Source organism: Jaculus jaculus, chromosome 1 (assembly GCF_020740685.1).
Source record: "Jaculus jaculus isolate mJacJac1 chromosome 1, mJacJac1.mat.Y.cur, whole genome shotgun sequence".
Taxonomy (NCBI): domain Eukaryota; kingdom Metazoa; phylum Chordata; class Mammalia; order Rodentia; family Dipodidae; genus Jaculus; species Jaculus jaculus.
The window spans coordinates 331,977,322-331,993,361 of record NC_059102.1 but is presented as its reverse complement, the minus strand read 5'-3'; the positions used below and the strand labels follow the sequence as shown (position 1 = coordinate 331,993,361).

General features: G+C 46.1%; 1 protein-coding gene across 4 annotated transcripts in view; it reads right to left on the bottom strand.

Annotated features, from left to right (window-relative positions):
- Window positions 1–16,040, bottom strand: part of Hhat (hedgehog acyltransferase) — a 407,044-nt gene that overhangs the window by 162,341 nt on the left and 228,663 nt on the right. For all 4 annotated transcript variants that reach the window (XM_045141567.1, XM_045141568.1, XM_045141566.1 and 1 more), the window contains one exon: window positions 7,847–7,882. In XM_045141567.1, the coding sequence (XP_044997502.1) occupies window positions 7,847–7,882 (36 nt within the window). The remainder of the gene's footprint in view (window positions 1–7,846; window positions 7,883–16,040) is intronic.

Sequence of the window (16,040 nt, the reverse complement as noted above, 5' to 3'; positions counted from 1 at the left end):
GAGACCCATCTTTAAGGTGTCACTTTGTGGTGTCCTTGACGAAGAAAGCCACAAGCCACACTGACTCATAGTTGAAGTCCCCAGTTTGTATTTTGCCCACACTTGTCTGGTGCGGGACTAGGTCCATGAATGTATGCCTGCAGAACCAGCCCCATGTGGACACAGAGCCCAGCTCTGCTACAGGGTGAAAGGTCCTCTGATTCCTTCTGCCACACATGAATCATTTTCTGAGCATTTTAGTGGCCAAACATGAAAAAAAAAATTTTTTTTAAAAAAAACCTCCCTAGGTGGTTTTCTTCCAGCAGAGACCCCTCTGGAGGCATTCTCAATTCAAGATCTCTCCTTTCAAATAAATTTGCATTTTTACAAGTTTGGATCTTGCCATCAAAGCACCTTTCTTTCATAATGTCTCAGTACAAAATGTGAGGTTTCTTCTTAATTGTGCTCATCTCTTTAATGATTATAGATGTTTTGTCTACACCTACCTGTCTATAACTTTAAATTCACTTGTGCTCCTTTCCTTACTAAACTGCACATTCTTCCTTGTCTTTCTGCTTGAATCCTCATTATAAACTTCAATAAATGCTGTGAGCAATAACTGCTACAGCCTAAATGTTATACTGCATTAAAATTTCCTTTATCACCAAAGAAATTAGCCCATTACATTTAAATTCCATCTCACTCAAGTCCTCAGGACACAGAAAGAAGGCTTCCAGGTGCTTTGTCAGCAGAATCCCATGAGCTGCCTGAACCCCGTCCCCAGTGTGGTTCTTAGTCCCCTCCGGGACTCATGAGCCAGGCTTCCACCACCTGCGGTTCTCCCAGCTCTCCAAACATCCACCAGAATGGTCTGTGAGGCTCTGCTTACAGCATTCTAAAATGTCCCAGACTTGCCCACATGCTTCCAGCAAAGCAGTTCCAAAGGCCCAAGAATCACATGGCCAGGTTTACGGAGGCAATGACCCCACTCCTTGGAACCAATTTTCTGTATTACTTGTTTTTCTTATAACTGTGACAAAATACCTGACAAAAGACAATGGAAAGTATAGATTAACTTATCTGAGAGTACAGTCCGTCATGGTAGGGAAGACATGATCGTGGGAGCATGCGGCAGCTGGACACTCTGCATCCACAGTCAGGTAGCAGAGGCTGCTGGATGCTGCAGCTCCACATGATCCCTCCATTTCTCCATTTTTAGTATTCAGTCCGGGACCCCAGCCCATATGGTGGTACCACCCTCATTCAGAGCAGATCGTCACTCCTCAGTGAAATCTCTCTGGAAAAGCCTTCACAGACATGTCCAGAGGCGTGTCTCCTGGGGCATAGAAAAGCCCATCAGTTGGCAATGAAGTGAACCATCACAACTACTGTGCAGCATCGGCCTTAAAAGGGATGGGATGCCATGCAGAATAGCACTGTACCCCCGCAGTTCCCTACTTGGGAGTTGAGGCAGAAGAATCACTGGAGAATAAGGGTTCATGGCCAGCCTGGGCACTATAGCAAGAACCCATATCAAAAGAAAACAGGGGGCTGGAACGATGGCTTAGTGGTTAAGGCACAAGCCTGCAAAGCCTAAGGACCCAGGTTCGATTCTCCATGTCCGACATAAGCCAGAGGCACATGTTAGCACATGTGTAGGGAGTTCGCTTGTAGTGGCTGGAGGCCCTGGCATGCCCATTCTCTCTGTTTCTCTCTCCCTCCTCTCTCTGTCTCTAATAAATAAGTAAATAAAATAATTTTTTTAAATGGCTAGAGGGATGGCTCAGCACTTAAGGCGTTATCCTGCAAAGCCAAAGGACCCAGGTTCAGTTCCCTAAGATCCACATAAGCCAGATATACAAGGTGACACATGCATCTGGAGCTCATTTGCAGTGGCTGGAGGCCCTGGTGTGCCCATTCTCTCTCTCTCTCTCTCTCTCATTTTTTTTTCTCTCTCTGTCTCTAATAAATGAATATAATAAATAAAATTTTAAAAATATATGTTTTTCCAAATGATCATAAATGTTGGTGGGGATGTGGAAAAGAGGAACCCTTCTATACTGCTGGCAGGAATGCAATCTGGTCCAGCCATTGTGGAAAACAGTGTGGAGGTTCCTAAAACAGCTAAAGATTGATCTACCATATGACCCAGCTATAGCACTCCTAGGCATATATCCAAAGGACTCATCTCATTTCCTTAGAAGTACATGCTCAACCATGTTTATTGCTGCTCAATTTATAATAGCTGGGAAATGGAACCAGCCTAGATGTCCCTCAACTGATGTGTGGATAATGAAGATGTGGCACATTTATACAATGGAGTTCTACTCAGCGGTAAAGAAAAATGAAGTTATGAAATTTCCAGAAAAATGGATGGACCTGGAAAGGATTATACTAAGTGAGGTAACCCAGGCCCAGAAAGCCAAGCACCAAATGTTCTCTTTCATATGTGGATCCTAGCTACAGATGATTGGGCTTCTGCGTGAGAAGGAAAATACTTGGTAGCAGAGGCCAGCAAGTTAAAAAGGAGACATAAAGGGAAGAGAAAGGAAGGGAGGAGGATACTTAATAGGTTGATATTGTATATATGTAAGTACAATGATTGTAATGGGGAGGTAATATGATGGAGAATGGAATTTCAAAGGGAAAAGTATGGGGGTGGGGAGGGAAGGAACTACCATGGGATTTTTTTTATAATCATGGAAAATGTTAATAAAAATTTAAAAATTAACATACATACATATATATATATATATATATATATATATATATATATATATATATATATATGTTTTTCAAAAAAGGAAACAGGGCTGGAGAGATGGCTTAATGGTTAAGGTGCTTGCCTGCAAAGTCAAAGGACCCAGGTTCAATTCTCTAGGACCCACATAAGTCAGATGTACAAGGTGGTACATGCATCTGGAGTTCATTTGAAGTAGCCAAAGGCCCTGGCATGCCCATTCTCTCTCTCTCTTTCTCTCTCTCTCTCTCTCTCTCTCTCTCTCTCATATATAAATAAATTTTTACAAAAAGAAAACAAATGCAGGGGAGTGGTCTGGCTATAATCCTGGACAAGGGAAAAATGCAAGAATCAATTTTTAAAACAACGCATTTTCTTGTCAAAACTAAACTAAATTTAAAACTTGCCTATTAAGTATAACGAAGCAGAGGTGTCTAATTCTATACTCTCTCCTCTAAAATTGAACATTTTCCTTTCTTTTGTGGTGACATGGGAAGAAGTCCAACTAACTACCTTCTCTTGAGGTTATTCTCATCATTCCTATTTCCTGAAAGTCTTTTCTCTGACTTCTGTAAGACACAGGATGGCCACTGCTCATCTCCACTCATCGCACAACACCAGAAGCGAAGCTGCTCGCAGCCATGGTGACTGACAGCTCTTTCCTGCCCGGAGTCCAGGGCTGACTGGCCACTGACAAGGAAGCGCAACTCTCCACCCTGAGATCACAGAGCTCTGGGGAAATCTGTGTTCCATGGAGAGGACCACATTACTTCTACCCACATCAAAGACGCAGCTGATTAATTTCAAGCCTGTTGCACTTTCTTTGATGCAATCCCTAGGCATTTGACACAGTCTGACAACGCAAAGAACACACTAGGAGTGTTGGAGCCAATAAACACAGTCAACTGAGAAACAAAAAACAACACCATGCCGGTGCCTTTCATGTTTCCCTTTCTACAAAGGGAAACACATTCTCTTTCCTCTGAAAGAGTCAAGTGCTGTTCCCTCTCCGTCTTTCTCTCTCTCTCCCTCTCCTCCCCACCCCCCGCCCTCTCTCTCCCAGCCCCTGCGTCTTCTCTAGGCCTGTGTCCCTGGTCCTGTGTCTGTAGGAACATGCTCTTTGTCTCTGGGCTGCTGCAGGCCCACTGACTGTCTGGCAACCATTCTCTGCATGTCCCCACCCACTGAAAACAACTTCTCTAGGCCAAACGTGCTGAATCCCTATGCTCGCTGAACAGGGTTTTCTCAATGAAAAGAAAAAAGTAAAATCCCCTCAACCTGCCCTCTCCACCAGCCGCTCTGATTTCCTTTCCCCCTCTTTGGAGCTTAACTTAAGAGGTGTCACTGAAAATTTCCTTGTCCCCTCCTTCTTCAACATGGCTTTGGAGTCATCGATCCAAGCAAATCTCATCAGTACACTCAATGATGAATGGTACTCAGCCCATCTCCACAGCTGGAAGAAGAGAGGGCTTCCGGAGACAGAGGAGGCTGCTCCCAGGGACCAGCTCCCAAGCTGTGAGGGGAGGCACTGAGGAAGCCTTTGGAGTCTTAACTTGTTTGCCTGGGGATGCTGTCAGGAAACAGGGATCAAGAGACCAGCTCACAGAGGCAGTGTGCCCGCCAGAAGAGACTGCCTCCACAAACAATCGTGAGCAGTGCAGAGGAACCACTCTTTCCTCTAGATGTGAGGGAACTAGAAGCCTCCCTTACCAGACCTGCTTGCTTCATGTGACAAGCTAGGTGCCCCAACACCCCCAGCCAGGCCAGAGGTCCTAGTACCAGCTATGCTGAGGCACTGGACTACTCCCTTTGTCTCCAGAGTCCACTTAGGAGAAATGACTGGAATCTGACATCCAAACAAGGAAACAGAGGTGGGAGCCCAGACACAAGTGACCCTCGCGCAAGCCACAAGCCTTACAAAGGTAAGATCAGGAAAAGCTTTCCGCCAAACAAGACTTGTTTTTGCAGTGGCTACATCCCAGACACGCCCCTACAGGCAGCACATGGCAGCCTTCATAATCATCTGCTAAGAACGTGACTCCAGGGTCTTCCCAGGTGACGCAGCCACCTTCTTTGTGGCACTGTGTGCATTCTTCCTACCACAACTGCCTGTGAAGGCCCATGGTGTACAGGTTTCTGAATGGAATCACTAAGCGGTGAAAATGACATGATTCACGCCCTGAAGCAAGTTACCAGAGTCAGAAAGATCAAACTTCTGTCCATCACAAGGCATTAAGCGAAGAGTTCTGTCAGAGGGGTACAAAGTACCACGTCCCTAAATTAGATGGAAGGAGCGGCTCAGCTCTAAAGCGCTGGCCAGCGTGGCACTGGGCTGCATCCTCAGCTCTGCAAACATAACAATGATTCGGCAGTCTCCAGCAGAGCTTTTCCTGAACCCCTTACATAAAGCTGCTCCTGGTTGCCTCTTCCATGTCTGCTGGTCCTGCATCCCTCCTGTGCCAAGGAGAATAGTTTACATATGACCATTTGCAGTTGAGCTCCTAGAGAAACCCAAAGCGCACATGGAAACTGGAAGAAGAGGAAGACACAGGCAACACCTCTGCCAAACAATCATCATGTACAACCCAAAACACAGGAGCCACCATCACCTCCATGTACAACCCAAAACACAGGAGCCACCATCACCTCCATGTACAACCCAAAACACAGGAGCCACCATCACCTCCATGTACAACCCAAAACACAGGAGCCACCATCACCTCCATGTACAACCCAAAACACAGGAGCCACCATCACCTCCATGTACAACCCAAAACACAGGAGGCACCATCACCTCCATGTACAACCCAAAACACAGGAGGCACCATCACCTCCATGTACAACCCAAAACACAGGAGGCACCATCACCTCCATGTACAACCCAAAACACAGGAGGCACCATCACCTCCATGTACAACCCAAAACACAGGAGCCACCATCACCTCCATGTACAACCCAAAACACAGGAGGCACCATCACCTCCATGTACAACCCAAAACACAGGAGGCACCATCACCTCCATGTACAACCCAAAACACAGGAGGCACCATTACCTCCATGTACAACCCAAAACACAGGAGCCACCATTACCTCCATGTACAACCCAAAACACAGGAGCCACCATTACCTCCATGTACAACCCAAAACACAGGAGGCACCATCACCTCCATGCACATCCCAAAACACAGGAGGCACCATCACCTCCATGCACATCCCAAAACAGAGGAGCCACCATCACTTCTATGTATAACCCAGCACAGAGCATCCACCATCACCTCCATGTACAACCCAGCACAGAGCATCCACCATCACCTCCATGTACAACCCAGCACAGAACATCCACCATCACCACCATGTACAACCCAGCACAGAGCATCCACCATCACCTCCATGTACAACCCAGCACAGAGCATCCACCATCACCTCCATGTACAACCCAGCACAGAGCATTCACCATCACCTCCATGTACAACCCTGCACAGAGCACCTGCCATCACCTCCATGTACAACCTATCACACAGCATCCACCATCACTTCCGTGTACAACCCTGCACAGAGCACCCACCATCACTTCTGTGTACAACCAAGCACACAGCACCCACATCATCTCCGTGTACAACCAAGCACAGAGCATCCACTATCACTTCCATGTACAACCAAGCACAGAGCACCCATCATCACCTCCATGTACAACCCAGCACAGAGAACCAACATCACCTCCATGTACAACTCAGCCAGAGCATCCACCACCACATCCACATATAACTCAGCACACAGCATCCACCATCACCTCCATGTACAACCTATCACAAAGGATCTACCATCACCTCCATGTACAACCCAGCAGAGGATCCATCATGGTGACATTTCCCCACAGAGAAGAGAATGCTGGGAGACATCATGCAATGTGACAAGCTGAGCCTCTACAACACCTACATAAAAGTTGTAATTGACCTACCCACAAACTCTTAGAATTAACTGGCATGTCAAGTCACATTCTTTCTTTTTTTAAATATTTTATTTATTTATTTATTTGAGAGCGACAGACAGAGAGAAAGACAGATAGAGGGAGAGAGAGAGAGAATGGGCGTGCCAGGGCTTCCAGCCTCTGCAAACGAACTCCAGACGCGTGCACCCCCTTGTGCATCTGGCTAACATGGGACCTGGGGAACCGAGCCTTGAACCGGGGTCCTTAGGCTTCACAGGCAAGCGCTTAACTGCTAAGCCATCTCTCCAGCCCTCAAGTCACATTCTTTTTTTTTTTTTTTTGGTTTTACGAGGTAGGGTCCCACTCTGGTCCAGGCTGACCTGGAATTAACTCTGTCATCTCAGGGTGGCCTCGAACTCATGGTGATCCTCCTACCTCTGCTTCCCGAGTGCTGGGATTAAAGGCGTGCGCCACCACGCCCGGCTCAAGTCACATTCTTGAACAAGGCAAATCTCTCTGCTGACTGCAGGTGTCCCTTACAATCTTCATTTACTGTGAATTCCTCAGTCACCATTTATTGCTTCCCTTATATAATTTGACAGATATTTTAATGATTTTTTTAACATTATTAGATTGACATATGGCCAAAATGAAAAATTTAGAAAATACAACATCATTGATTTTAATAATTACATGCATTCTCACATACAATTTTAACATTCTGGCACATTTCCATCTAATTTATGTTTGAGTTAATAGCTATTTGAAATTAATATGCCCTAAAGCCAACTCTTGTGAAAAAGCACCAATAAACTAGGTTATAAACTATTGCATGTAATCTCAGTTTTGAAGAATGTTGCATATTTATGACTATAAGACAAACAATAGATTCATTTTCAAAGGTTATACTCAATAGGGGGAAAGTGGGTTAAATGACTTGAGTCCAGATACACCCAGCACTGTTCAGTCTCTTACTTATCAGCAAGAACAGGGACTCTCACTTCAGACACAAGCCCCTTCAAACAGTTTTTCTTTATTATTTTTTCATGTGTGATTGTAGTACACACATATAGATGTGGGCACTCACACACAGTATTAGCAATGGTTTCCTGACATGTATTCAATTGCCATCATTTAATCACATTTTTCCATGGCATTCTTCCATAATAAACATACTATAACAAAAAGAACTGACATACCTGATTAAGAAATTATGGAGTCCGACATCAAAATACCTGTTATGGGAGACAAAGACAAGCATATAAACAAAACACATTTATAGCAATGACAAAGTTGACGAATAACTGCCCTAATTTACATGTTGAGCATAGTGAAGAAGAAAATGACACTGCCCGCTGTTCCCACAGTGGCCCCTGGAGCACTGAAGCAGAGGGACTATTGAAAACGAAAATGCTCAGGCCCCACACCCTGCTCAGAAGTGTCAGGATGGGGCTGGAGAGATGGCTTAGTGGTTAAGCGCTTGCCTGTGAAGCCTAAGGACCCCGGTTCGAGGCTCGGTTCCCCAGGACCCATGTTAGCCAGATGCACAAGGGGGCGCAGGCATCTGGACTTCGTTTGCAGTGGCTGGAAGCCCTGGCGCGCCCATTCTCTCTCTCTCTCTCTCTCTCTCTCTCTCTCTCTCTGCCTCTTTCTCTCTCTCTGTCACTCTCAAATAAATAAATAAAAATGAACAAAAAAAAAATTTTTTAAAAAAAGAAGTGTCAGGATGGAGTCCATCCAGTCAACGTGACAAGCCCTCCAGGTGACTCCAACACAGAGCCACTGCCTCAGAGAGCCAAGGCATCTTGCAAATTTGAGCTCTCTTTACCAGTGAAGGCTATACAGGGGGATTCCAGGTACGCTCCTCTTTTGCAATGAGTGAGTCATTTTTAGAACACTTGTCTCAGGTGTTCATTTGCTCAAAAATAAATGAAATGCATTCTGTGCAATTATTTAATTGTGTGTGAATATGTGAAAGTAGTGTTTGTGCCTGTGATCATGCATGTTTGTGTGTATGGATATACATGTGAGTGAATATTTGCGCATGTGGAGGTCACAGGTCAATATCAGGTGCCTTTCTCAGTCACTCTCCAGCGAGACAGCATTTCTCACTGAACCCAGAGCTCATAGATGCAACTATAGAAGCTATCCAGGAAGGCCCAGGGGTACTCCTGTCTCTGCCTCCCCAGCACTGGGACTATACGCATGCACCACCATGTCTGGTTTCTTGATATGACTTCTTGGGAATCAAACCCAGGTCCTCATGCTCGTACGGCAAGCACTTTGAGCACTGAGCCTGTTCTCCAGCCCACAGTATAAGTAGTGCATTGGTCTTCTGATCCCCACCGAGGACTCTCCACCCGGAAGCATGCTGTCCCACGGCTGCTCTTCCCTGAGAGGGAAGCGAAACTGAGCCACGCCTGCTGCTCCCCCCACCACCGCCCTCAGCCCTGGGGCACTGCTAAGACACAGACGTCTCACACCACAGATCGCTTAGTCAGAATGAACGGCCCTGGTTTCTCTTTCCTCGAAGTCATGCGCTCATTGCCCCTGAACCACTGGGACTCAGCCAGTGCCCTGCTTGAGGGAAGACACCAGGGTGCCCCTGCTATCCGTCATGCAGACTGACAGATCCCAATGCCAGAGGATGGCTGGTGCTACATCCACCTAGAGTGGGGCTGCCTGGGTTGGCACCCTGCCTGAGTGAGGCCCAGAAGTCCCTCTGGTCAATAGACAAAAGACTTCCCCCAAGTGGGGTCTGACTGTCCGGGTCCTCACGGTGGGTGCCTGGCTCCACTCGTGCCCCATTCCTGCAGTAGCGAAGCAGGCCTGCACTTCTCCTCAGCCCACTTGACTAGTGGCTGGTGACCGATGATGTTATAAGAGGATTCGTTACTGGACCTCTCATTGACAAGATTCTTAGACTGGACTCAGGGTAGGTAATAATGAAGATAGTCAAAACCGAAACATAGGGTGCATCATTCACTACTCCACTCTTCTGAAATAATTACCACAGTGTTTTGAATGTAATTAGCCCAGAGGCTCACGTTGGAACTATGTAGCTTATTCTTTGATTTCACAGGGCCCACAGTTAAGAGATTGCCTTATGTCTCATATGAGACCTTGGACTTTGGACTTTCAATCAATGTTGGACTAATAAAAACTACAGGGGCTTTTAAAGGTAAACTGAATACATTTTACATCATGAGATGTCCATGGAGCCCACAGGGACCAGGGCCAGAGCGTGGTGGTTTGAATGGAATAGGCTCATGTACTTGAATACTTGCTCTCCAGAAAAGTGGCAGCATTTTTTAAAGCAGTCGAACCTTTAGGAGGTGGAGCCTTGCTGAAAGAAATGTGTCACTGTGGCCAAGCCTTGAGGTATTATAGCCTAGCCCCTCTTATTATTCATTCCCTCTCTCCCTCTCTCTCTCTCTTTCTGTCTCTCCTTCATGCGGAGGTGACAGTGTGACACTGACTTCCTGCTCCTGTCATGGGTTTCTCACCGTGAAAGTCCCTCTGAACTATAGGTCATAATAAACTCTAAACTCTTACCTTCCCTAAGTTGCTTTTGGTCAGAGTTTGCTGCAGCATTAGAAAGTAACTGATACAATTTCAGAGTTCGGGGAAAATGAGCTTTAAGATACATAAACTCCACCTACTCATGAGTTTAAATTGTCTGAAGGGAGATATGCTTGCAGGGCAGCTAACATATTCTGTTTGAACTGACATTGACCTGAACAAGATGCAAAGCTCTTCCTGCAATTGTAATTGATACAGATTTAAAACACGGAGATTATTCCTCTTCTATACCAAACCCTGACATACGTAATATCCACACCACAGGTACTGAGTGGAAACCTGCAGTATGGGATGTAAAACGTGAGCAGATCCAAAGACCTCAGCCACCATAATTCCTACCATGTGAGATATGCCATTTCAGTCACGTCTATGACAGAAAGCAGTAGACTCGCTCTAGGAGTCATAGGACAGACATGCAGGCGTCAGCAAAGCCTAAGAACAATGACGGGTCAAGGGGAGAAGATGTGACACACTGCTGTTGTTCCCTGCGTTCTTGGAACCTGGTAACGACGACCACTCTGCCTGCTCACATACACAAGGGATTGCTGCTGAGGTGGGCACTGCTGCCCTCATTTCCAGGTGAGGGAACTGAAGTTCGGAGAGGCTAAGTCACTTTCACAGAGCCCACAGCCAGAAGAAGCCAAAGCTGAGGGTCAAAATGAGCCCTGAGGCAAGAGCCTTCTGCTCATCCCATCCTCAATGATCAGAATCAGAAAGGCCTGGGCCCTCATGGCTTCTCCTTGTGACTAACTGAAGTACTATCTGTTTCATAAATTGATCCATGCCTCCCCATCACTACCTGCTTCATTCACCCTATCTGTCCTGCTCTAGGCGACGTCTCTGAGCATCCTCTGCAGGGGCCTGCTGCCCTTGGGGCTTGGTCTCACAGGCTCTGGAAAGTGACATGATTTCTCTATGCTGCTGCCTTCTCCCTAGGGAAATGCAGAGATCTTATGAGCAGAAATGGGAGGAGTTATGAGAAGAAATCCATGAGATTCCTCACTAGGGAATATGGAGCCTTTATCTACAGAGGAGTTTGAGAGGAAATCCATGTGATTCCTCACTGGGGAATCGGGGGGCAAAATTATGAGAGGAAAGACATAGGATTCCTCACTGGGGAATGGGGAGACTTCATCTATAGAAGAGTTATTAGAGTAAATCCAGATGATTCCTCAATGGGGAATTAGAAGACTTTGTCTATAGAGGAGTTTGAGAGGAAATCCATATGATTCCTCACTGGAGAACGGGGAGACTTTATCTCAGAGGAGTTATGAGAGGAAATCCATATGATTCCTCACTGGGGAAAGGGGAGACTTTATCTCAGAGGAATTATGAGAAGAAATCCTTGTGATTCCTCACTGAGGAATGGGAAGACTTTATCTACAGAGGAGTTATGAGAGAAAATGCATATGATTCCTCACTGAGGAAAGGGGAGACTTTATCTCAGAGGAGTTATGAGAGGAAATCCATATGATTCCTCACTGGGGAAAGGGAAGACTTTATCTCAGAAGAGTTATGAGAGGAAATCCATATGATTCCTCACTGGAGGAAGGGGAGGTTTTATCTCAGAGGAGTTATGAGAGGAAACCCATATGATTCCTCACTGGAGAATGGGGAGACTATCCATAGAGGAGTTATGAAAATAAATCCATGTGATTCCTCACTGGGGAATGGGGAGACTTTATCTACAGAGGAGTTATGAGTGGAAGTTCATATGATTCCTTACTGGGGAATGGGGAGACTTTAGAGTTATGAGAGGTCAACCATATGATTTACAGAAATGTTTAAGCTCAATACCACATTCACAGGAAGTCTTCCATAAATGGGTGCATCATTCCCTTCTACTTTATAGGTCATTTTTAAGGGAGTCCCATTTCCGACTACTCAGTGGGGGAGAGACACAAACTCCACAGAAAGGACCTGAGGTGTCAACCATGCACCCCAGAAAAAGCACACTGTCTCCAGGGCCCAAGCACGACGCATGGAAAGCTAGAGGGCTGGGGAACTGAAGGAGTGAGGGGCTGCTGAGTGACAAGGGCAGAACAGCTGTGAGCATGAGCTGAAGTGAGAGCACAGGAGGGCTCTCCCTCACTGCCCCTTCTCGTGGGCTTCTCAGAACCATTCCAAGCACACCACTGCATGCTGGGTTATTCTCCTGAAACTAAGGGTCTGCTCCCCAGAAGAAACCCTAACATGTACTGTGCACCAGGCTGGTTTTGTCCTGCATGTGTGACTAGCCATGGAGGGAATCTGGGGCAGAGCAAGCAGTGAGCTTCAAGCCTGCTTGTGACAGGGAGCTCCTTAGGACAGAGAAGAGAACTGACAGGCGTGGAAACAAGTGGAATGAGAAGATCAAGGATTGAAATTTGTCATCAGAAAAGGAGACTGGAGCAGCTGGGGGAGGGGAAATCTTCCTTTCTATTCATCCACATAATCAATTGGTCACTATGTATCAGGGCTTTCTATACGCTAGGCACTGATGGGGGCTCTGGGGGCACAGAGGTGAGTGGCATAACAAGAAGCCTAACTCTCTTGGCACTCATTTGCCTTTCTGAGGAAGGGACATTTTTTCTGCATGGTTACAAGGAGAAGGGCAGAGGGAGAATGTTCTGAACAGCAGTACATCTAGGGATAGGACCCAGCTTGGAGAATGGGACCGGAGTTGGGAAGGCATGCAGCAGGCTGAGGCTGCCCGGAAAGCTGAACATGGCTGGAGCCTGGAGGTTCGGGGACTTGGGGCAGGGAGAGGTCTGCTGAGGCAGCAGATCTTAAGACACTGCATTTGCCAAGGACCTATCTGGTTTTTGCTGGAATATCACTAAGAAGCACTGGAGGCTTTTAGCAGGAAATGAGAGGGTGCCAGCTAGCTTGTCAGGTAGTTTAGGGAGGTAGCTTGTCACGTAGTTTAGGGTAACTGAGCAGGAATGTCTATCCTGGCAATCTCCACTTTGGTAGAGACCAAAGGATGATCTGACTTCTTATCTCTTGCGTAAAAGAATTCCGTAGACCTGTTTTTCCACAAACAACCTGAGCCCCTCCTGTGAGGGAGGTCTCCTTTCCTAGAGTTTAAATCTGATCCTGACATTGTGGTTGGTCAAGCTCAGTCCCCAAAACTCCGCATCCTGGCTGACCTCTTCCTGAGCCAGCCCCTACCCTAGACCAATCAGCCCTCACTCTGGTTCCCCTGAACTGAAAGGTGAGACCTACCACAGTAAGATTATAAACAGATGCATGCCAGGGACCAGGCTCTCTCTGCGATCCTGCATGTTGGGGTTCTAGTACCCTCCCTGGCCCAGTGGGATGGAGACAAGAGCAGACCGCCCTCACTCCCACATGGACCGCACGCCTCCTCCTGCCCTCCACATGACAGAGCTCTCTGCACTTTTAAAAAATATTTTCTTTCTATTTATTTATTTGAGAGAGACAGAGTCAGGCAGAGGGAGAGAGAAGGAGAGAGAGAGAGAGAGAGAGAGAGAGAAAGAGAGAATGGGCATGCCAGGGCATCCAACCACTGAAAACAAACTCCAGATGCATGTGCCATCTTGTGCATCTGGCTTATGTGGGTCCTGGGGAATCAAACATAGGTTCTTTTGCTTCGCAGGCAAGTGCCTTAACCACTAAGCCATCTCTCCAGCCCCTATCTCTGCACTTTCTTCTCTTTCCTTCTCTTTATCTAAACCTTACCCTCGGGTCTATGGATTTTAATTCTTTAAATTCATAAAGCAAGAATCCAGATACTCAAATTTGTTAATGTATTGGTGTATTGGCAAAGAACTCCCAAATTTTCATTACAGAAAGAGAAGTCTGGTATGTATGCTTTGCTTCATGGATTAAAAAGATCACTCTAAGATATAATACATACATCATTCCCTCCAGGGTTCAGGGAATGTGGCAGAAACAAGGTAAGCTGGAAAACAGGGGGGATCACTGTGGAACTCTGGCATTCAGGCATGAAAAGGTCATTGTAATCAAGAACTCACACTAGCCGCGTGTGGTGGCGCACGCCTTTAATCTTAGCACTTGGGAGGCAGAGATAGGAGGATCGCCATGAGTTCAAGGCCACCCTGAGAATACATAGTGAGTTCCAGGTCAGCCTGGCCTACAGTGAGACCCTACCTCGAAAAATAAAAAATAAAAATAAAAAAAAGAACTCACATTGTCTGCGGTCACCTGTGCAAGACCTGCATGTGATGGAGGTAGTCAAAGGTCTGTCATATACAGGGGAAGGGCTTGCAGGGCTCCCTCTCTCATGAACTAATAAGTTAAGGTTGCCAAGGGGCAGGAGTCATTCTCCTCCAGGGCATAGGCACTGGTAAGTGAGGAAAAGGAGCATAGTAGGACTGTAGATAAAACACGGCAACGTGGGGTCATCTGATCAAGGTGTTATATATACATACAAATGTTATGTATACTAAAAGTCCCAAAAAATTAAAACTTTATTTAAAATTTTATTTAAATTTATCTTCTATGACGATGGGTGATGGCCCACATCCAGCCAAGGGGAAGAAAGTGGTACTGGCTAAACATGGAAACGGCCTGCCTGCTAGGATAGCTGTAAATTGTGGAGGAAATTTTCTTTCTGTACCTAACATAGTGGTTAAATAACAACTACAGAATCCAACATCCGCATCGTTTTTTTTTAAATGTACATGTCAAGCAATCTGGTATAGTCCCGTTGAGCAAGAGGTTTATCTTAGTGGCAGAGGATTGCTTGGCATGTGAAGGTTCAGACTTCAACTCCCAACACAAAACCCACCCACCTCCACAAAACACACTGATATTTCTGTGCAGCTATTAGAACCCCATCTTCAAAACTCTTCCATCCTCCCCAAATGAAATTCTGTTCCCACTAAACAGCAAGTCTCCATTGCCTTCCCACCAGGCTGAGGCAACCACTATTCAACTTCCTGTAAATGATGTCACTTCCTGTGACAAATGTGGTGATTTTTGGTACCTTGGTATGTAAGTGGACTCCTGGCCTCTACCCTTTTGTGCCTGAATGGTTTCTAAGTTTTAAAATGAGACTCTCCTAACTCACCCCAACACCACTGGGTTTCAGCCTAACAGTGGACTCTAAGGCATTCTGTGGCTCCAGATGTAACTCTGCCCATCTCAGGAAGCCCTGCCCCATGGAGGGGTGGTCCACCAACTAAAGTCCTCTCCCTTCTCTTCTTCCATCTATAAGCGGTTGTCTAATTACCAGACAATAATCTTTAGGCAATTCATATGCTAAGCATTTGAAATTAAACACTCAAAAATCACATTTACATTACAAAAGCAAATGTCCAGTTCCTTGTCTTGGAGCTAGGGCACAGCACACCGGGAGTGGAGGAGGGACGTTAACAACCATGGTACACACACACACACACACACACACACACACACACACACACACACACAATGCTTACTATTTACATTTGACAGGCACTCTCCAAAGCTTCACACACATAGCATCTCTGCAACAATGCTGTGAGGCAAGTGCTATTATTAGTCCCACTTTGTAAAGGAAGAAACAGAAGCATGGATATAAGTGATTGTCCATGGACACGTGGTTAGAAACAGAGGTAATGCCAGCATCTCAGCCCAGGCAGACTCCACTTGGTAGAATTTTCTAAGGAAATACGCTCTTCTTTCGCTCAGTAAGGAAAAGTAAACCTCCGAAGATGCTTAGACTGCTGTTTCAAGAGGCTTCAAAGAAATGATTTAGAGGCCACCTCATACATGGGGTTGCCTGAATATAATCCTGATTTTTATTGGCAGCCATCAAGCTGCCCATCCTTTTCTAAATATACAGGTAAATATAGTTTAGAT